At 44.6% G+C, this 21828-nt stretch overlaps 2 protein-coding genes and 1 long non-coding RNA gene across 9 annotated transcripts in view; 2 read left to right on the top strand and 1 right to left on the bottom strand.

Annotated features, from left to right (window-relative positions):
• Positions 1-6049, bottom strand: part of HNRNPAB (heterogeneous nuclear ribonucleoprotein A/B) — a 30446-nt gene extending 24397 nt beyond the window's left edge. For all 7 annotated transcript variants that reach the window (XM_062638014.1, XM_062638010.1, XM_062638017.1 and 4 more), the window contains exons 1-5: positions 5917-6049; positions 5511-5802; positions 2338-2506; positions 1673-1831; positions 1153-1284 (exon numbers count right to left, since the gene is read on the bottom strand). In XM_062638014.1, coding sequence (XP_062493998.1) covers positions 1153-1284; positions 1673-1831; positions 2338-2506; positions 5511-5764 — 714 coding nt within the window. In that variant the 5' untranslated portion in view covers positions 5765-5802; positions 5917-6049. The remainder of the gene's footprint in view (positions 1-1152; positions 1285-1672; positions 1832-2337; positions 2507-5510; positions 5803-5916) is intronic.
• A 933-nt stretch (positions 6050-6982) lies between these two features.
• LOC134173704 (uncharacterized) lies at positions 6983-13186 on the top strand. The gene is made up of 2 exons (XR_009968361.1): positions 6983-12657; positions 12763-13186. It is a non-coding gene; the product is annotated as an uncharacterized LOC134173704 (long non-coding RNA).
• A 2024-nt stretch (positions 13187-15210) lies between these two features.
• NME5 (NME/NM23 family member 5) lies at positions 15211-21203 on the top strand. The gene is made up of 5 exons (XM_062638018.1): positions 15211-15377; positions 17137-17342; positions 17674-17774; positions 18768-18886; positions 20965-21203. Exons 1-5 carry the CDS (start codon positions 15225-15227, stop codon positions 21049-21051), a joined length of 666 nt encoding a protein of 221 aa, XP_062494002.1. The 5' UTR covers positions 15211-15224; the 3' UTR covers positions 21052-21203.
• Positions 21204-21828: the final 625 nt, after the last annotated feature.

The raw sequence follows: 21828 nt of genomic DNA on the forward strand, positions 1-21828 counted from the left end.
GCTTTAAGTTCCTTTCCAACCCAACTCATTCTGTGATTTATTATGACATTTCCAAGACAGGTTCCCAAGCTGCAGTTCAAACTGTCAGCCAGCTTCCTAGTTCCTGAATCTGCCCCAGCTGAGATGAAAGCTACTGCCACTGTGAAACAAACAACTCCCTGTGACAGCAGCACCCTAGTATGCCTGGCTTGGAATTCTTCACCCCAGTTTAAGGTAACCTGCTCTTTCTATTATCACTACAACACAAACAAGCCACAGTTATGAGATACAGATGTGTTTTCCCCTCTCTTGGCACATGAGCATTCTTCTGTCCTGAAAACGAGCTGCTTTTTTTGTGTGTCTTGACAGCTACCAGCGCATTATGTTTGCCAAAGTTTATTCTGTGCTGTGTCAAGACCATTAAGTGCAGTCTAAGTCACTGCCTCAGTATGACCAGATCCAATAGGGCTTTCAAGTTCATGTATGGTCACTGACCATGCAGCAAGGGAAAAGGGACACCTCCAGCCAGCACGCATCATCTGCCTCTAGTCCTCTTATTAGCTTGACACGCGAGTCTCTATTAGCTAGTCCCACAGAAGTCAGCTGTTCAGAGCATCTCGCACCACATTTACTGTAGTTCACATAACCAGCTGACCAGGTACAAAGTGCCATAAACATGTTTACTCTGCATCCTTGTACCTGGTTTACATGACATGGTTTTGGTTGCAGTGGGGGACTTCTGAAAGACACCAGACTATGCTCCCATGTCAAACAGAGCCAGTTTCAGACAGCTACTTACAAAGTTAGTGTCTGTAAGCCTTGAATTTAAGCAAGTGCTTTATGCACAGATATACGTCTGTTCAAATGGCTTATATTGCTACACTGACATATAAATAAGCCACTTTTTCCACATGTACTTAATGAATGCAATTAGATACTTTACATACAAAAGCCCCTAGAACATAGCAAGTATTAAAGCCACAAGTACTGGCAAAGAACCTTGATAGCCTCTGTGACTGAAGTTAGGGCAAAACACTCCTGTTTGTGGTAAACGGTCCTTATCATAACTTTGGTACCTTGAGATCAGGGGTCTACAAAATCCTTTTCAGATTACAGATGCAGTGGTATTTACACTTCATACTTGGGCAAAAATGTACAAGTCAAGGTTTCTACCTTGCTTCCACTGACGTTATGGAATTTCTTCTCCAAAACCTTCTTCACTGGATCTTCTTCCTTGAAAGTGATGAAGACAAACCCCCTCCTCTTGTTGGTCTTTGGATCCATTGGAAGTTCAATCGCTTCAATCTGAAGACATGAAATACTGTTTTCAGGCTTGTATTTTAGCACAACAGTTACATACATGGCATTTGGGACAGTAAAACTTCATATCTATGCATATGATGCAACACCGAAGCTGCAATGTTCAGTCTATACTAACATTTGTTTTCAGATCAGAGGTTTCAATTTTGCAGCTCTTAAAACCAATTTTAACTTCTGATACAATGTTTTAAGACAAGGGTGTCTAATGAGCAATGGAAGCATCCAGATTCCTTGCTCTCAAGATGGGAAACCTCTGGATCACTTACAGAAGCCTTAATACAGTTGAAGTTAATCTGCCACTTGCAAATTACTAGTAAACTAAACAGCAACTGGAGACTGGATGTTTCAGTGTTAGTAAGGTGATCTTACACACCTCTCCAAACTCTCCAAAGTATTCCCTGATTTTTTCTTCTGTGGCTTCTGGGTTCAGTCCACCAACAAATATTTTCTTCACTGGATCCTTTTTCATTGCCATGGCCTTCTTGGGGTCAATTAGTCGTCCATCTAGCCTGTGTTCTTTCTGTTCCAGAACCTGAAAAATAGTTTGGTATGATTAACTCAAGTTGAAAAGCTTCCTCTAAAAGTTAAGAATCTGAAATATCAGGGGACTGGAGCACCTCCTGTATGAAGACAGGCTGAGAAAGTTGGGGCTGTTCAGCCTGGAGAAGAGAAGGCTGTGTGGGGACCTCATAGCAGCCTTCCAGTATCTGAAGGGGGCCTGCAGATATGCTGGAGAGGGACTCTTCATTAGGGACTGTAGTGACAGGACAAGGGGTAACAGGTTCAAACTTAAACAGGGGAAGTTTAGGTTGGATATAAGGAGGAAATTCTTTCCTGTTAGGGTGCTGAGGCACTGGAATGGGTTGCCCAGGGAGGTTGTGAATGCTCCATCCCTGGCAGTGCTCAAGGCCAGGTTGGACAAGGCCTTGGGTGATATGATTTAGCGTAAGGTGTCCCTGCCCATGGCAGGGGGGTTGGAACTGGATGATCTTAAGGTCCTTTCCAACCCTAACGATTCTATATGAAGCTTTAATTCACCTTTTCGACACTCCCAGGTTCTTTGAAGAGAATAAATCCAAAGCCTCTGGATCTTCCTGTGTTAGGGTCCATCTTTATTGTACAGTCAGTCACCTCACCAAATTTGGTGAAGTAATCTTTCAAGTCTTTTTTGCTTGTATCCCAGCTGAGGCCACCAACAAACATCTTCCTGAAATTTCAAAGAGTGAAAAGCTGTTTAGATTCAGAAGTACTACAAAAAAACCACACGCAGCAAGGCACTCATAGCGGTACACACCTCAGCAGCCTTGTCAGAAACACGACCAACTGTTGAAAGTTAAATACTTCTGCATCTTGCCAAAAACTAGTGATATTATGAGAGCACACAAAGGTAGGTGGGTGGGTGTCCTCCTTTAGGAGAAAATAACACAATGCACCCTGAGGTTTGTTGCAGGCTACAAGGAACAGTAAAATTTGCTCAAAATATTCCTTGCCAATAACCTACATTCTTTTACCAGTATTCTGTTACTTGCATCAAAGCAGTATTGATTACCAAGTACTGCCAACTGCCTGAAAAGACCTAGGATCATTCCTACTATTTTGAAAGCATTCAGGATACAATAAGGCATCAAAATACTTAAGCTCTTCTAGGATTTGGACAAAAGGTCTGGACAAAGTAAACGTTTTAGTCCTAACAACCACCTGCAAGATTTAAACCAGGTATCTATGGCCTCCAAGAACAGTCACAACAGATGGGACTTTGGACCTGCCTTAACTAGTATGCTGTGCACTTCTTCCTGCTTAGTTATAAATCTAGTTCTATCATCATCAGTACTACAGAAGTATCTCAATTACTAGTCTTTACTCTCATGAGGAGACAATACAGTACTTCCCTGCCCACTTCCTCACCCTAAAATATCCTCTAAAGCAGCTCGAACAACTGAACACTAGTGAAGTGCAATATAGAAGTGAACAAAACTTAGCAAGGCACTTCACTTCAAATTAAAACATTAATAACATAGCTGTATTTTCTATTTTCAGAGTTTCCAAGGTAACAAACTAAGCTTTTAAAAGCATTCCAGCCTTTTTACCTAACTATAGACTTACAGATTAAAGCAGTTTGTCATTACTCTCAGAAGCAACCTAGATTTGGCATTAGAAGCCAGCAGCATTTTAGCAACTAGTCTGTTTAAAAAAAAAAAGGGAGGGGGGTTGGGGTTTGTGTGTAACTGATTTCCTAGAACCAGTATCCATTTATGTTCAAAAGGCAGCATCAGAAAAACATCTACATGGTTGCTTGGGGTTTCTTTGCCTTTTTCACCCCCCTCAAACTGAATGAAACCATATAACCACATACTTTGTGGGCTAATCAAACTGGGCACGCTTAACTGTCAAGTGCAGCATGAAACACAAGGCGCAAGTTAAGTCTGTGTGCTTCATGAGCTGTTACAACAGAGAAAGGCCATACAAAGTGTACTAAGCCTTTCCGTAACAGGTGAAAGAAAGGTAACTTGACAGATTCCATCTCATCACAGCAGCCTGCTTTCTGACCAAGCACTGCTGCTATAATCTGTACAGCCCAACAGTGGTTTTCCATCCCCTGTCATTATTGACTACACTTACAGAACTATCAACAGAAATACAATGGTTGTGGGGTGACACGAATTTGTCTGGAAGCAGCTTTAGCAACTTTACACCATCAGGTTGGGCTTGTGGTACATACACAGATACTGCCACATACAAAATTCACCTCTTACCACAGCGATAAATATTACACTTCATAATTTGCAGTCCTTTCTTTTGTAATTGGAATGACTGACACCTACATATACTTAAATAACACAACACAGACCTTTAGAAATTAAGGCCAAATTCCTAGCATTTGGGTTGGCCTTCAGGGGCCACATAGACGCATTTGCACTCTTAACATGTAGTTTCTCTTCTTCCAGAGCATATTAGTGCAGCTAAATCAACGCACGTTTCAGCTCTTAACGAAATACTCAGAGTTCGGGGTGCTGACATTAGCCTTGGACAGCTCTTGTTTCAACACATAGACCTGCGGTTGAAATAGTCGCCTCCTATGCAAGAAACGGTACTGTTCACTTTTCAGGGCAGAACACGAAAAGTAAACAAAATTGGCACAGAGCTTAAAGATTTGTTTCTCAATCCTTCTAGTGTCTACAAAAGGTACACCCGGCCCTAGCTTATAGGAAACTTGTGCAAGTTTTATTCCTTCCCTTACAGCCAAAATCTATTACACTACTGTGGCTTCAGCTCTGTTGAGCCTGAGGGATCTGACCCGCTGGTTCATAGCCCTGGGATAACAAAGGCAGTTCCAACTAAATACGTGGGGTAGCTTGAATAACAAAGACCCCCTTGACAAACAGGCAGGTGATTTTCAAGCCAAGCACATACGCTCACAAACAGACCAACTAGCGCAGGAAAGAATACACAAAGATGCCTCTACCAAAACACTGCAAAGCTACACTGCAAAGCTACACTGACTCCTCCAGGAATTGCTTGCAAGAGATAAGCCGTTTTCTGACAACGCTGCAAAGAAGTACACCAAAATAGCTCTTGCTGGTTTAAATACACCGCGCGTCGTCTCAATCGTGTAATTTTCCCCTTTACTCCCTCAAAAAATACTCAGCTTATCCCGACCGGCTTCCAAAGCCAGGATTGGGGGTTTTATACGTATTACAACATTCACACCGATGCCGGTAGCGATCGGCCATGCAATCCCCACAAAGTTTGAACCACCCTCCCCGGACAGAAAGCAACTCCTTCCATCCGCTCCTTTCGTTAAAAAGGGAAAGGCGGAGGAAAACGCGGGAGGTGACTGGAACGGAGGTAAATCCTCTTCCATTTTACAGCGTGAGACGGCAACAAACCCGCTCCCCGCCCCTCCCCCAGCCACCACATGGCGCCAACAAAAGGCAGCTCCAGAACAAAGGAAGCGCTGGTGCTGCAGGGCCGCCGGCTCACCGCCCGCCGATCCCTCCGCAGCGGGGCCGCCCGCCGCCCTCCCCCGCCGGGCGGAGCGGGGCCCAGGGCTGCGGGGCCCTGCGAGCCGCCCGCTTCGCTTCCGCTCCCAACCAAGGGCCCCGCCGGGGCCTAGCGGCCGCGCTCCGCAGCCACACATGGCGCCCGGGGGGGGAAGCGGGGAGGCGCGGCCTGCTCCCGCCTCAGCGCGCCGAGGGCGGCGCGGCGCTTACCCCGCATCCTCCTCGTTCTTGCTGGCGTTGATCTGGTCGCCTTCCGCTCCGTTCTGGCTGGCGGCCGTCCCCGCTGTTCCCGCTGCCGGTCCGGCTCCCGCTGCCGCCGTTCCTGCCGTCGCTGCCGCCACCGCCGCGCCCGCCGCCGCTGCCGGAGCCCCGCCGGTTTCGGCCTGCTGCTCTCCGGCGTTCTCGGCCGCTTCGTGCCCGTTCTGGGTGGCACCGGCCGCCAACTGCTGCTCCGCTTCGGACATGCTGCCCCGTCCGCAGAGGCGAGAGGGACGACAGGCGCCTGCAAGAGAGGAGCGCGGCCCGCGGGTCAGCCAAGAGCTCCCCCCACCGCGCCGGTCTGATCCGGTCGGGTCCCGCCCCTCCCCTTTCCGCCGCCTATCCCGTCCGTACTCACTTTAAAACCCGCTCGCGGTAAAATCCGGTCCGGCCGGGATCGGTTTAAAACCCCTTCTCGCACTGGGGCTGACACCCGTCCCCCGCGGCGCTCGGCTGCTCCGCGCCGCCGCCTCCTCCCCTCAGACACGTACTCTCCAGCCCGGAGATAAGCCGCTTCCTCGTTGGTGACCGCCTCCTATCTGTCACGTCGTTCGGCGGTTCCTACTGGTTGTGCCGCGGTGAGGCGGGCGGGGTGAGGCGAATGGCGGCCCGCAGGACTGGGCTGAGGGAAGGGGAGGAGTTCGGAGACCGTTCCCCGGCGGTAGCGGCCGTTCTGGGGAAGCCGGGCAGCCCCGCGCCGGCAGCCGCCGAGCCTTGTCCCCGTGTGGCGGGCGTCGCACCGCCGTGCTGAACGTTACCGTCCCCATGAGGCGCTTCACGAACACCACACCCGTGGCAGGGGGGAAGCACAACCGGTGAGGTGCAGAGGCTGGGCTATAGCCGGAGGCTACCGCGGTTCAGTCCCGCCGGGTCCCGCGCGGTGAAGCTGTGGAAAGACGGCTGTGAGCTGAGCGCGGTGTTTACTTACAGTGGTTCAGCTCGAGGTGTGGTGTGTACACTGAGTCAGTTACCCCAGTGTGAGAGGTTTACTTAATGTTTCCAGCTCTGCTGGTTTTGCAACCGAGAGGGCCAGATTTTTGTTATTTTTTAATGGAAACTTGGGTTTGGATATTACATAACTCCGGAGCTCGTGCCCTGAGCGTGCTGAGGCCTTAAATTCCTTTTGCCCACAGATATATCAGCCTTGTTGGCAAAGTTGCCCGTGAAGAGTGCAGAAAGCGACTGCTTGCAATCATACTTTGAATTCTCATACAAGATGTGTTCCTAATACCCTATTTGTCCATGTCAAAGGCACAGAGTTTGGCTTTTGGACAGACAGACAGCCAAAGCTCACTGACACAGCCTTAAAAAAAGTTAAGCCCTTTGCTTCTGGGCAGAAAGTAACCATTATTACCTGATTTTGTCTGGTAATGAATATATGTGATAATGATGTGTATATGCATCATTGATTCTTTCATTATGCATCATTACTTTCTTGCTCCACCTTCTGTCACATATCTCCTCTGTCTCAACTTCCGTATTTCATCTGCTATTACAAGTCAGAAAGGGGGCACGTAGCTACTTGTGAATAAAAATAAACTGGCAATACATTTTGTTGGTAAGTCTAGGCCTAGGATCCAGGCTGTCCTTCAGTGAACCGCCTTTAGAGCGCTCTATCCTCTCCAGGGTTCATTTGCTGAAGTAGGAACTTGGGCAAACAGGGGAAATGAGGTTTGGTTTTGTAAGCTTTGTAGCACTACAATAAGCAGAGCAGTAAAGATGAGCATTAAAAGCAACAGGATAAGGGTCTGAACCTCCCTTCTTTCTTTAATAAAACATTCCATTGCTTCAGACCCTAAGCCAGAGCTCAGAAGGGGAAGTGGGGAGAAAACCAGAAATTGCTCTTAGTATTGGGAGGTGGTATAAAAAATAGGCCTTCAATACAATAGCCAATTTCAAACCACTCTCACTTAGTGCTTGCCACAAGCATCACTTTATCTCTGGTCCAAGCTGAGCTTTCTGCTTTGATACCCGTGCACATGAGCACCAAGACTTGCATTGTATTTGTTAGTGGAATTGCAACTGATTCTCTTACAATACCTGGATTTTAAATCCTCATCCATAAAAGTTATTTGCTTCTGTAAATCTTCCCCCCACACACAGCACCTTTTTACTGCTCACAAGTGAAAGACTATTATAGCAGTTTAAGTGTCCAACAATACCTAAGACTGGTGTGACACATATGATGTATCAACCAGATGCTCTATGCATAATGGATATTCATTTGAAAATAATCCTGCACACTTTCAGCCCAAGCTACAATAGTGCAGAATTTTATCTTCAGAGATGCTAATCTCAGCCAGATCTGCTGACAGGGACAGGGTATGCTATGGACAAGCTCTACAACCAGCTCTTCAGGCTAATATATGAGGTCAGGTCTAGTAAAGAGAGTACAAAGAATACCTAACCAGTACACCTGATAATTGTAATGCCTGCAGGATGAGGTATACATGTTACTGATAAAGATACTCATCTTTATGAGGATGTATTTTAAATCGTTTTTCTTGCATTGAACTTTAAATAAAACATTAAAGGCAAAAAAATTTTTCTAAGGTAGTCTTTAGCCTAATTATACCATCTCGGAGGAACTTGCCTGACATCCAGTGAGAGAACTTGTGGTATTTTAGGCAGCTTTTGCTGAAACTGTAAACCTATCAGGTCTGTACCAAAAAGGTAAAGTTTATGATGAAAAACAACTAAGCTACTGTCTGTCAGCTGGCTGTGTTCATTTACACAGTGCTGCTAGCTGCTTCAGTTGGAAAATGCCACGCTTTTGCTTAAGTCGCCACAGGGAATCTAAGGTCAAACTGATATTTGCAGGTTGCTCTAACTGGACTGGCTGAAGCAGTAAATGCTACTAGTGCTCTTGTGCTCTGTCCACCCTCTTTCTGCAGGTTTTTATGTATGCAGCAGAGTCACCTGGCTGCAAAACACATCTGTAATGAAGTTACAAGCTTATAGACCAGCACCTGAGAGTAAACTTGGCGGTAGTTGGTATGAGTCTGTCATGTAAGACTAGGCTCTGCTGATGGGTGTAACCTGAGTGCTTTTGATGATCTCTTTATTACTTAATTCCCCTGCAAGATTCACAGCCCCAAACAGCTCCTTTGTATTTCTTCAACCTGTCTCCCTTTTCAGAGCCCTTGCACTGGTACTTTAGCACATCTTTTCCTGCTTTCTTTAACGATGTACTCCTTTCCAACTGCCCACTTCTCCTGGTCAGGTCCGTCTCAATCTCTCATCTCGGCAATTCCAAACAGCAGTTCCTAGGGTTCTCTGTGATTCCCAGCAGCCCCATTACAATAGCTGTTTGATGCCTTCTATGTCCCATAGCCAACAGCAGTATATTAGAGTAGTTGTACACTGGCTAAACACCCTGGTTCGAAAACTGTGACTGGTGTGAGTGACAAGGTAGACACAGAAGACTGAGAAACTCGAGAACATGTGTTGTTAGGATTAGTATTTGTCTCTCCAGGCCCCATCATGCCACTGGTAACTTTAAAGAATTCCTCTGGGTTGTGACTTGGGTTCTGGCCTTGCATTTCACTCCCCAGTAAAAGCCTGTGGTTAATCAAAGCAAAATACACACATACCTGCTTGGGTGGTAATTCTCCTTACATGACACATTTACTGCTGAGAAAAAAGCTATCATTCCGTCTGCCATTTTTTTTAATCCTGTAATTACTATGATTATTCATGGTGTTGACTGAAATTCAATTGAATTTTACTTGTGTATGGTCAGGTCACAGGCTGCTGACCATATACAAAATGCCATGCTATAGGAAGCTTCTGCCTGAGATAGTCTTTATGCACAGTATAAATAAATGTTATTGATAACTATGCAAGTAAGCCCATTGATTTTAATGGTACAGCTGAAAGTAAGAAAGTAAGAATGGCAAAAGGATGCTTTTTGCTACATGGAATTAAGATGGTGAGAAGATGCATTTAAGGAAGCATTGACAATATAACTTACAAAACAAATAACCTTATTTAATTGATTGCCTCTTGCAATTTGCCACATAAAAGGTGTTATTGGTTTATTCACACATTCATTTATTCATTGTGGATAGTATCACACTGAATACTTATCTCTGAGCTTAGTGGCCTCAGGGATAATCCAAGCTAGTATTATGTTAAACATTATGTGGAACAATGAAAGAGCCAAAGCATGCAATTGTTGCTGTTCCAAAAGGTTAGGTAAACCTCTAATATCTACATGCAGTGTCTATACAGAATGTCTATATACAGATGAGGAGGAATTTTATAGAAAATCAGTTGGAAATGCTAACTTCTATAGGTGTTCAGCAAGACCTGAGCCTGTGCAAAGAGGTGGGATAAAGCAGGAGACCCTATTTGAAAGTGCAGTAGTGGGATTCAGTTGTACAGGCTGGCAGGAAATAGCCTTTCAGTGTGAAACAAAAGGTACCTGGGACCAGAACAGCGTGTGAACGGGCTTGCAATTGAAGAGCAACAGTTTTGTGTGTGATAGAGAAGACTGGCTCTGGAAAGGGGTGGAGAACTAACATTGGAAAAATAAGAAAATGGTGTTGCAGAGCTTTCTGAGCAGAAGCAAATGCTCTATCTGTTGAGGCCAGAGAAAAGGATGTCAACAATAACTGAGACGAGGAGAGCTTGAGTGAGATACCCAGTCACGTCAATAAATAACAAAGATCGTGCCCTGGTTGAGATTCCCACAGCAGTTCAGAGCAATCTGAGCTCAAACACCACGTTCCTGGCTGTCAGTTTCTACCTGCTCCTTTGCACAGTGGGCCGTAAAACAGCTCAGTAGAATAGTGGTTGGTTTACAGACAGAGGGTTTGTTTCAAACATGCTCACTGCCAGAACTTTAAATTACAATGGAGACAGCTGAAGTTTGAATGGAGGCAGTAACACCTGTATTTGTGCATCAGGATGTTGAGCTGTGAGCTAGAAGGGAAGGGAGGAGAGTCAGGGTCAGGGCTCACCACTGCTCTTGCAGAAGACGGGAGAAAATATAGGGGAAGGTACTGACAAGCCAAGCTGAAACTGTCACTGGAGAAGCAATAGGTGAGAATAACTGTACAAGCGAAGATCGGAGATGAGCTGGCTATGCTACACGTGGCTGAAGGCCAAAGAAGAGATTGGTTTAAGATGGGTTGAGAAACTTCCCGATGACAGGAGGAAGGAACACCAAGTTTAAGGGGATTTAGGGTAGAACCAGATGAGATGCCATTGGAAGACTTGTAAAAGTAAGCTGACAGGAGGCACTGCTACCGAAGGCTTGCATTTGGTTTCTGTTGGCTTTTTCTTCTTAGTATTTAAAAGAGACCAGCATATCTGTGTGGGTGCTGGGGGGTCACAGCAGACCCAATGACTAAAGCTGTGAACAAATGGAAGAGTGGGTGTGAGGAAAATCAGGAAATGAAACAGAGTGAGGTTAATAAGGCAAGTGATGGAGTTACAGAAGATATGTAGGTAATATTATTGTAATTGCTGCTTAGAGATTTGTAGAAAGGGAAAGCATCAGGAGAGTACTTTAATTTTAACTTTAAAGAAAATGGTGCAATAGCAAGCAGAGGAGAGCAGAAAGAGAGGCTTGCCAAGGGTTAGTCAGCAGCAATGCAAAGCTAGCTAGGAATACAGGAGGGCAGATAAGCTACAGTAGAAATGCTTAGCTGTAAGAAGGCAGAAATGGAAGAGTGAGCTGGCTTGCAGGAGAGGAAGTCTGCTTGATGACAGGGTTTCCGCCAGAGACACTTCACACTGCAAAAGTAAGGATGGCTGAAGCAAGCTGAAGGTAAGCTGGTGCTGTGGGTGTGACAGTTTATCATGAGAGACAGAAGCAAAGAAGTCAGTGGTGGATTAAAGTTGTGTGTAGTAAATGTATAGCTAATAAATTGCTGCTAAAGCACATACGTTCTTCTGTGCTTAATGTCAAAATGCAAGTAAAGCTAAAGGATGTGCAAGCTGCATTTTTAATCAATGCAACTAGTTTGTATTGCTTCTTTAGCTTTTCTTCACTCTGTTATTTTCATCATTCTGTTTTTCTGTCCTTTTTTCACCAGTCTTCCAGCCATTAGTTTATCCTCCTTGTTGCAGTGTTGGAGTACAAAGCTCTGGAGTAATATTTCTCCTTCAAAAGTTATTTTTCTGTTGTTACTTGACTGCAAATGCACCTGCAGCCACAGCCTTTCAGTGTTGTTATATTCCAAGCCAGCTAAAAATAAGTGAGAGAACCAAGGCTGATTAAACAGCTTAACAGATAAGATACAGCAGCAAAGCTATGCCCTAAGAAGTATTCAGAACCGCCATGGTTTATTTCATTGTCAGTGTAATTTTACCCTTTTTTTTTTATTGTTTCCTTTCTTAAAAGCACACCTCTGGCCTGCAGATGTTAGGGAAGGTGCCTCAGGCCAGCATTTTAGTTACACAGACATTTTTTCAAGCACTATAAAGATAATAAAAACAAGATAACGATGCTAACACAGGGTTGCAAAGTCAAGTTTATGGAATCCGAGGCTTTAGAAGAACCCTACTACTGTAAAAAGACAGTGTCGTCGTTAGGGGACACACGAGGGTATTTTCTCTTCACATGCGGGGCCACTTTAAATTCGCAAGGCTGCATTATTAAACCATCGTGGGAAGAGAAGCCGCAGGAAGCCCGGTGTCATTGGCTGCAGCTCCAGATGCAGCCGCCCGCTCATTGGAGAGCAGAGGATTCTCCGAGGTACTAAAATTAGACAATCTCCGCCCTCCAGAAATGGTTCTGGAAACAGCGAGGAGGAGCCCAAACCCTGACACAGAGCGAGGGCCTTTGGTGCGGGCAGAGCGCACAGAACCCTACTCCCGGTTAAGCTGCAGCATCCAAAGGCACACAGAGATTGATTTCTTAGCTTGGTTAGCTGAATAAAGCATGCCCACAATAAAGAAACTGCAGGAGATGAAGCAGTGTTTTACACGGATATTAAATTCAGCATTTCTTATGTAATCACAATTCTGAAGCGTTCATCCAGGCTGAGGAAGCCTTTGAATTAAAATCCAAGCTGTCAGACTGGTGCTCATTGACTTTGAAATGAAATCATCTTCCTAAATGAACTCTGAACTGAACTAAAACAAAATGGTGAACTCTTTCCATCAGCCTTTCTGTTTAATACTTTTAAATGTTATCCATTATCTCTGTGTCCTTGCAGTGTTCATAATGTCTTCAGATTCCATACTGTACAAGGTATCCCTATGGAAGAAACACCAAGTGCCTGTATCAGTGAACAAAGTCTGCATCTGAATTACTCCATCTTGTACACTCAGGACCTTTATTTGGTTTTTAAGGTATGCGAATAAAGACTTCAGCCTTTGCATTTCAAACATATTCCAAACTGGAATATGCAAGGAAATAGTTTTTTTCCATTTTTTTCCAAAGTGGCTGCAAGGAAATAGTTTTGTTTCTCATTTCTATTTCCACATTATTTACATTACTCATGAAGAAGATAAAGGCAAAGTGGATTCTTCTTACACTATAAACAGCATTTGCTCTTTCCTCTGCTAACCAGGGTACAATGTCAGCATCTGTGGCTCTTAAAGTGTGGGGGTTTGGGGGATTTCTCCTTTACTTTCAGTCTGAGTTCAGTAAAAATTGAAGCCGATATACTTGTGTTCATTGGTGAACTTGAGTTCAGGAGCAGGCCAGAGGTGTCGGGAGCACCTCGGATCCCTCGACTTGTGATAAATGGGCACTAAGAGGGGATGAGGAGGAGCGTGGCGCAGTTATCGGTGCCGCTGCACACCCGATAGCGCAGGGCCAGCTGGCCCGCGTTCAGCCCCAGCAAACAGAGCGGACGGCAGCGGGGCTGCGGATACCTGAGCACCCAGCCCTTGGGATTCCAGGCCACGGGCTCGGCTATGGCATGGATGAGCACATCGGGTGTGCAGGGACTGCACTGTAATTGCTCCAAGTAGGAGCAGCCCTGGAGAGCTGGGGAAATAGGGAGTGTTCTGGGAGCAAACACTGGCACAGTGGTGGTGGAGGCTGGTAGAGATCCACAGGAACCAAGCTTCCCCAGCTCCGTGGTTCACCTCATTATGGTTTAACCTGGAAAATAGCAACTGTTTCTTACTTATTATGTGTTTGTTTTTGTGGTAAGTAGCTCTGAGTAGACACCCGCACAGAGAAATCAACAAAAAACACTGCAAAACAACATTGGAGAGCTACAGATTCAGGTTAGTGTGTCTGCTGTGCCAGAAGGCTGCGTGCTGTACGCTGATCCCGCTGGTGTCAATCAGGCATGTAAACAGGAAACCTCAGGCACGCTCCTGCGATAAATATTAATATTTAAATACCCCGAAGAAGGCCTTTTGTGCATCTTCTTCAACACAAAGCGCTACCTCAGTTTATGAACGTTTGCTGTGAGACTCCCTCAGCAGCCCTGTGTGTGAGGTAAAACCAACATAAACCTTTGTCAAAATAGAGAAATACGGCTTTTATCGCGCTCCCGCTGCTCCCTTCCTTATTCCCGTGTCCCACAAGGTGCTCATGAACACGTAGATGTGACCCTCAGTTATCCGCCCTGGGGCGGTCAGCCTCCTGCTGTCAGCTCCCCAGCCGCCATCTTGGGTCCTCCCCCTGCCCGGCGCACAGCCGAGGGGCGCGGAGGCCATCTTGTGGCCGCTCTGGAGCCGGCCTCGCCGTCGCCTAGCAACGGCGGTGGAGCGAGAGGGTGCGTGGCGTGGGCCCGGGTTAGGCCTGGCGGGGGGACCGGGCGGGCGGAGCTCCCTCAGGGCAGGCGGGGAGGGGTCTGAGGGGAAGGGAGAGCCGCTCCTTCGGGTCTCTGTTGCAGTCTGTGCCGCCGGGGGCCGTGGGTGCCTTTAGCCCGGTGCGCAGGTAAAGGCAGCCCCGCGGTCCTGTGCGCCTTCCTCCCTGATGGCGGCTGCAGTCTGTTCAGCCAGATTTGAAAGAGAACGGGGAGCCTCCAAAGTACAGGTACAGGAAAGACCGCTTTAGATCTTTCCAAAAGATCTAAAAGAGAGGGTTAGCTGAGTAATTGCATCGGTTTCTGCAGCAGGGAGCCAGCGGCTGGCTGTGTACCGTGTCTTGTGGGGTGCAGGTGGGGAGAGATGTGGGGCTGGGAGCACGGAGGTGAAGGGGCGAGGGGGAAGAGGAGGTCACAAGTGCTCACAGGTCCATGGGGAGCCTATCTGCACTAGTTCTGCTGATCACAGAACAATTCTGTGTGCTGATAGCTTCCTAATGGCCTCAGAAAACTGGATTTTGAGTCCATAAATACAGGAATTAAATAACAAGAAGTCCCCTGGGGCTTACAGATGGACTAGCTCTGGGTAGTACATCCCACACCACAACCTGCGGGCAAGAGAACACAGATTTGGGGTGGGAACACACAGTTGGAGGATGGGGATGTGCGCAGCAAGGTGTGTGATAACACTATCTCATGTATTGTCCTAGTGAAATGTTAGAGCAGTTTACATCTTATTTACACTGAATATATAACTATAATAACACTGAACTTTTGGCTTCTTTTCCACAAAGTGCTTCTGCACTGAAAAATGGGAGTGGGAACTACAGAGCTAACTAACCCAGAGTAAACCTCACATGGCTTTTGTGGCATGGGGGTGACCCTCTCTGCTCTTACACAGTGAAACTCCTGCCCTGGTGTCCTTGCAGTGGGAAAAGGGCACATGACGTCCAGTTTAGAAGCCAGGATGCAGATGTTAACGCCCGAACCTCAGGTTTTTGTGGAAAGAACTCTGGCCATCATCAAACCAGATGTTGTTCGTAAAGAAGAAGAAATAGAGGATGTCATCCTCAGGTCGGGATTCATGATCCTTCAGGTAACAGGCTCTAGAGGAAATAACTGCACTTTGTAAGTCAGAGCAAGACTTTAGCAGTTAAGCAAGTGATTAAAAATGAACTTACATTTTTCACATCATCAACCGCTGCTGCCAGATTCCATTTTACTGCCGCATGGAACGGACAGACCACACCGATGTTTTTGCTGACACAGAAAACACAGGCTTTGTCAACAGGCTTTAGCAAACACACGCCGCAGAGATGCAGACTCTTCCAAGTAGCGCGTACACCGCTGTGTCACTGTGCCGGTGGTCATGGCCTGTACGGCCAAGCCCCGCCTGCGCTGCCCGGTGCCAGCCAGGAGGCGCTCCCCGCCGCTCGCCGGGGCTCGCCAGTGCCGAGCTCGGGTACTGCCCAGCCGGGCGGGCCGCTGGAGGGCGCTGTGCCCCCGCTCCTGCCGCCGGCCTCGCCCGTGACTGCGCAAAGCAGCGCCTTCTTTTTCCCTTCCCATTTCCCTTCTTTTTTCCCTTCTTTTTTCCCCTTCTTTTTTCCCCTTCTTTTTTCCCTTCTTTTTTCCCCTTCTTTTTTCCCCTTCTTTTTTTTCTCTTCTTCTTTTTCCCCTTCCTTTTCCCCTTCTTTTTCCCCTTCTTTTTCCCCTTTTTTCCCCTTCTTTTTCCCCTTATTTTTCCCCTTCCCTTTCCCCCTTTCCCCTTCCCTTTCCCCTTCCCTTTCCCCTTCCCTTTCCCCTTCCCTTTCCCCTTCCCTTTCCCCTTCCCTTTTCCCTTCCCTTTTCCTTTCTTTTTCCTTTTCTTGTCCCCCTTTTCCCCATTTTTCCCCCATTTTTTCTATTACTTCCTTTTCTTTCATTTTTTCCCATTTTTCTCCTTTTTTCCCCCTCCCTACCCTTCCTTTTCACCCTCCTTTTCTCTCCCTCCCCCCCCCCCCTTTCCTTTCCCCCCCTCCTTTTCCACCTTTCTTTCTTTTCCCTGGAAATGCAGTATTTTTTCTTATTCTTCAAATTCCGCTTTTCCGTATTACTTCTTTTTTAATTTCTTCCCTTTTTTATTTATACAAAACATAAGAAAAAAAAAGAGATTTTTTAATTTTTTTTTTTTTATTTTTAATGACAAGGTGTTTATAGCATCTTCTGACGTCTGCAGTGACTTTTGCCACCAAAGTCATTAGGAATCAGAATTCATGGTGCTCTTGTGCTGCACCAGTTCAGGCTCAAAGAATGAACTTCACAGTAATTCTCTAAATTCTCTCTTCTTGACTGCCCTGTTCCTACTGATAACCTCCCAAACCTAGTCCTGGTCCTAATCCTGGCCACATGTGGGTAGGTAGCTATTGTGAGACTCAGAAAGCCTGAAAAATAGAACAATTGCATAAGTACCAGTGTGGGCAGAGGAGAAAATGTTTTAAAAGTAGAACATTACGCTGGAGCAGGCGAATAATTAAATCCTGCCCTTGTAATGCTCTTCACTTTCTCTGTGCGGTGCTCTGACTGTGCTTTAAGTCATCCAACAGTTATAAAATGCTGTAGTTTGCGTAGGCCAAAAGCACACCTTATTCAAACAGCCTATTTGTCCACTTAATTAACTTGGAAAACTCTTGCTCTTTGTTACTCTGTGTCTTGAAGAGGATCAGATCTTGGAGAATCAAATTAGGCTGGGAAATGGCTCTGTGTCTGTTCTCCTGCATTTGAAGATGTGACACAGTACAGGACTGTATCTGAGGTAGCAAACTCTCTTCATTTAGCAAGCCTTTGTTAATTCTTTGTTTCTCTTTTCCACTTTCTAGAAGCGAAAGCTGCAGTTAAGCCCAGAGCAATGTAGCAACTTTTATGCAGACCAATATGGAAAAATGTTTTTTCCTAATTTAACAGCCTATATGAGTTCTGGACCAATAGTTGCTATGGTTCTTGCCAGATATTGTGCAGTCTCATACTGGAAAGAACTGCTTGGACCATCAAACAGCATAAGAGCTAAGATAACGCATCCTTACAGGTAACTCATGGATTGGCCTTGGGAAGCCAGCAGGGTCTTGTAATTCTCTCAATTGAGGCTAGAATTCCTCTCCTTTTTGGTTTTATGTTAGAGATACAGATTTGGAGTCACTTTAGACTGAAAACTTTTCACCTTTGTTCTTTAGTATGCAAAGTTCACCCATTTAATGGGGAATGCTGAGTGCATAAACATACATTTTAGATAGCTACTTACTTTGTTTAAAGCCAAGATCAAGCCAATGCCTTGTTAATTAGTCCATATACATTGATTTTATATGCTCCTGGCAGGGATTTTCAATTGCCTACCAAGCAGTTACTTTTCTTGTTCTTAGCTTAAGAGCAATCTATGGGACTGATGACCTGAGGAATGGGCTTCATGGCAGTCGCAGCATTTCCACAGCAGAAAGAGAAATCAGATTCATGTTTCCAGAAGGTAAAATGGTACAAATAATACACTGCCAGTCTTTGGAGGGTGTCCTTCCCTGTTAAAACTTGTCTCTGCCCAGACTCTAGATACAATTGGTTTTAGAAGAGGTTGAGCTTGTTTGCTTTATGAGAATGTGAGTCTTTATGCACAAGCTTTTCTGCTAAGGAAAGGCATACCAAAAATACCTGAAGAGCCATTATAGTTACAGGGATTGCTTCTACTTTTTAAACTGTGGTCTGGGAAGTGGAGCAAACCTGGTAAATGAGAGAAAGGGGGAAGCTCTTTCCAGCACGTGCTTCTGGCACTGTCAGCCCCCAGGAACGTCTGTTGGCTTGAGAAGACTGACTCTTCTTGGGCTCAGGCTGAGTAATTCCTCTTCAACAGCAGCTAGATGCCCTCATAGTACAATTCCAAAGTTAATGTGGAATTGCCAGAGAAATGTGTCATAAAATCTTAAAGGGCTGGGAGAGGATCTCTTGTTTGTAATGTAGGAGTTGAATGATGCCTTTTCTCTTTGACAGAAAAAACTTGTGGTTTTGTCAAGTGTATCAGTTTAGTAAAAGATGTTGCACTTCCCTGCAAACCTTACCCATTATAAACCACGTTTCTTCTCCTCACCCTAATAACAAAGCAGGACTTCAGGTGAGATTTTTAGGAGTCTTCAGAAACCAGCTTTACGCTGCAAGAAGGAAGTACTAAACATGGGATGTACTGTTTCTCTCTTGCCCCCAGTGCATCTTCAAGGATATAGGTTTTCTCAAGATGATCTGATTTCCTTCTCTTTCATAATTGGCTATAGTTAGTAAGATTACCTCAGGGACATTGTAAAGGAGTTTAGGTAGTTTCTTTGCAGTTTGTTGTGGGAGACGCTATAAAAACCATTATGTATTATTAACTTATTAAGGAAAACAGAAGCATGCATATAAACAACCTTTGAAAGAATGCCTTTTTTAATCACCCTACAAGCTGCTTCCCAACACCTGTGGTTGCTCCTTACAGTGATTGTGGAGCCGGTTCCAACTGGACAGAGAGCCAGGGATTACTTGAACTTCTATGTAAAGCCCACATTACTAGCTGGGCTCACTGCACTGTGTAAAGAGAAGCCAGCAGACCCAATGGTACGTACAGTAAATCAGTGTTGTGCTGTATGCTTTTTGATACACCTACTTTGTGTTAGGGAAGTCCCTGTATATAGGAAAGCTACTCTTTTGTGCTGTTTTGTGCTGATTAATGAGCTAATCAGATAACATTTGCCTTTCAAGACGCTGATTGGTTTGTTAACAGGTGAAATGAGGGCCAGCACTAAAAGAAATCAGCCTTATAAAGTGATGGGGAGAGGGGGTTTGGGTGGTTTCTGTAAAACTCTTTCTAACATGTGGTTGTTACAGATGGCTGGAAAGGTAAGCATGTATATGATGTCGTGTAGAAGTTTTTAGTTAATTTACTGTTTCTGAGATGAGTTTGAGATGAAATAACTCATACAGTAGATGCTAAGTGAGATTAGGTGCTAGTCACACTGGTGGTAGTTACACAGTTGAGTAAAAATCTATAGAGTTCTTAGCAAGGCTGTCTATATTGTGTCATTGTGCTTATTTAATATTAATCCTTCATTTGAATAACCTATTATTTTGACTATTTATATATAACTATTATATGCAGCATTGGTTAGCATTCACTTGAGTTGCTCCACAGTTCCACATGAAAATGTTATGATTCTTTGAAGTGAAACCCATCTCATGTAGTTAACCTGATGTGCACAAACTTCTTGTGACCCCTTTCCAGATGTGCACAAACTTCTTGTGACCCCACCTGATGTGCACAAACTTCTTGTGACCCCTTTCCAGTTATCAAGCTGATGCATCTTGCCCTTCTCTCACATATTATTCCTTTTAACCATGGATGTCATTCAAATTACAGTTCTTAGTAGAAAGCCTAAGGTTAATTTCCTGTTGTTTTGGTGGTGTTTGGTGTCTTCCTCAGTCCCTAAACAAAATTAGCTTACTTTCCTCTGAAAAAATACGGTAAATGTTTCTTTGTATTCTTAAAGTTCAAGTCGTTCACACTCATGCTTCTTTAAGAATGTAGATAACGCATCAGTGTGACAACTTACTGGCAGCTGTGGTGGATTCTAGTTCATTATCAGGTTTTTAATCAACATCACATTTTTTACAAGATACATTTCAGAAGAAAAGCCTGAAAAATAATTCAGGGGTGTTTCTATGTGATATACACGAGGTCAGATTAAATGTGCTTTGATTGTTCCAGCTTTATAACCTGTGCACTTGATCTGGATGTCTGGCACTGTTACCATAGAAATCTAGAAAGCAGAGATGAAGAAGTCTTTCCATCCATCCCTTTGCCCAAAGGCCACACCAATTGTAGCTGAATTTGGGGTGATTTCTTTTGTTTTTACCACCAAATAGTCTTTCTAAGGGCTTTTGGGCTTTTGTGTTTGTACCTGGTAATAAAAGGAGAGCGTTGCTTACCTTACTGGTCTACTATCCTGTCAGTTCTTCCACTTCACAGTAAGCTATGAAGTAGCATTCCAGAAACTAATCATCAACAGCCTTGTGAAGTAAATAAGGACGTGTTAAAAAGTCTCTTTACAAGTGGAGAAATGGAGGTAAAGGGTTATTTTGCCTAAGGCCAGGCCAGGAGTGGCAGATGAAATTACGCCATTCCTCCCTTGCACATTCTTATGTAAGTACAATGTGCTGGAACACTTAAAAGATGAATTTAGAGAAGTAACCATGTTTGGGGTTAATGTTTTAGGTACTATAAGGTGATTTCAGTGCAAAAGACTGTCACTTTTAATTAATTAATTCTTAGCTAAAGTATCTCTGTTATCATGAGTAGTATTTCATTAAGCAGTTTCATGCATATTGTACAGCCTCAGTCCAAAATAGAGTTGACCAGGTTATTTGAAGTATGAATCACATGTTTTCATACATACACAAAGCTAGACATTGCCAGGGGAAGTTTTCTAAAGGTCAGTGTGAATAGTTTGAAAGCAATATAAGCATTGAGGATTTAAAAGAACACTTTGAAAAAACAGGTTATTTTTTCCTGAAAAATCTGTTTCACAGCATGGCAGGAGAGTTTCTGGATCAATTTTCAAATAATGCTTTTAATATTCTCCCATACACTTAACAGAAGACAACAGAACACTGAAAGTGTTTGTGGTTTTGTTCCACAGATCTGGCTTGCTGACTGGCTGATTGAACACAATCCTAACAAACCCAGGGTACAGCATCATGGCACTGAGAAGAAGCATCAGGGGTGAGAGCTCAGTGGAAACCACCTTAAGCATTCCAAGTTCCAGATCTATATTATAATTTTCAGTGTATCCCTTGGCTATGTAATCAATATTATCTGAAGTTAATGTTACTGTCATAACTACTCCTGTCTTCATGGAATAAATAACCTTACACTTAACCAGGGTGTAACAGTTGTAGTTTCTTTTCTATTGACAAAGTGAATGTGGAATCACAGGATAAATTTATGGTGTGAGGTGATTAGAACAAGACAAGTATCTCAATAGGTGTGATTTAGCTGCTGTTCTCCCCATTTATCCTGGTTTGGCTGTTTGGGGAGAACAAAATCACTTGCACCAGTGCAGATTCCCAAATTACATAGAGCTGGCCCATGCTTTGGGAAACTGGGCATTGTTTTAGCAGACACCAATTCCATGATGAAGTGAGGTGCTTGGGTGTGACTTGGAAAACAATTACTGGAGGTGTATTAGCAGCTTTAGTATCTTAATTGCTGGTTGCATCACCCAGCTAAAGTTGCTCTTGAAGGGGATTCACCTGAGCCTCATGTATTTTATCAGAATATAATTTGAAGGGCCAGTGAATGTACCTTTCCCATCTTGGTGGCAAAAGGCACCGTGATTATAAATCAGTCTTTGATTTCCATTTGAAGCCACAAGAAGGTGTATTTTAGTCAAGGACTAATGCTGTCTTCCAGTATTTGTTTGAAAGAAAGGTGCTTAATTGGAACATCTCACCTGAAGGGTGCTTTTCACTCTTTAAAGGTATGCTGATTCCTGTTGTGTTCC

This window comes from Pezoporus occidentalis, unplaced genomic scaffold (assembly GCF_034315485.1).
Source record: "Pezoporus occidentalis ecotype Australia unplaced genomic scaffold, CSIRO_AGI_Poc_V1 ctg55, whole genome shotgun sequence".
Classification (NCBI taxonomy): Eukaryota; Metazoa; Chordata; class Aves; order Psittaciformes; family Psittacidae; genus Pezoporus; species Pezoporus occidentalis.

What these genes read in the sequence shown, in the direction of transcription:
- NME5 (XM_062638018.1), top strand. Translation starts at nt 15,225, where the DNA reads ATGACGTCCAGTTTAGAAGCCAGGATGCAGATGTTAACGCCCGAACCT. An exon ending in AAGATAACGCATCCTTACAG is followed by an intron (nt 17,343 to 17,673) that starts GTAACTCATGGA and finishes TCTTGTTCTTAG; the next exon opens with CTTAAGAGCAATCTATGGGA. An exon ending in AGAAGCCAGCAGACCCAATG is followed by an intron (nt 18,887 to 20,964) that starts GTACGTACAGTA and finishes TTTGTTCCACAG; the next exon opens with ATCTGGCTTGCTGACTGGCT.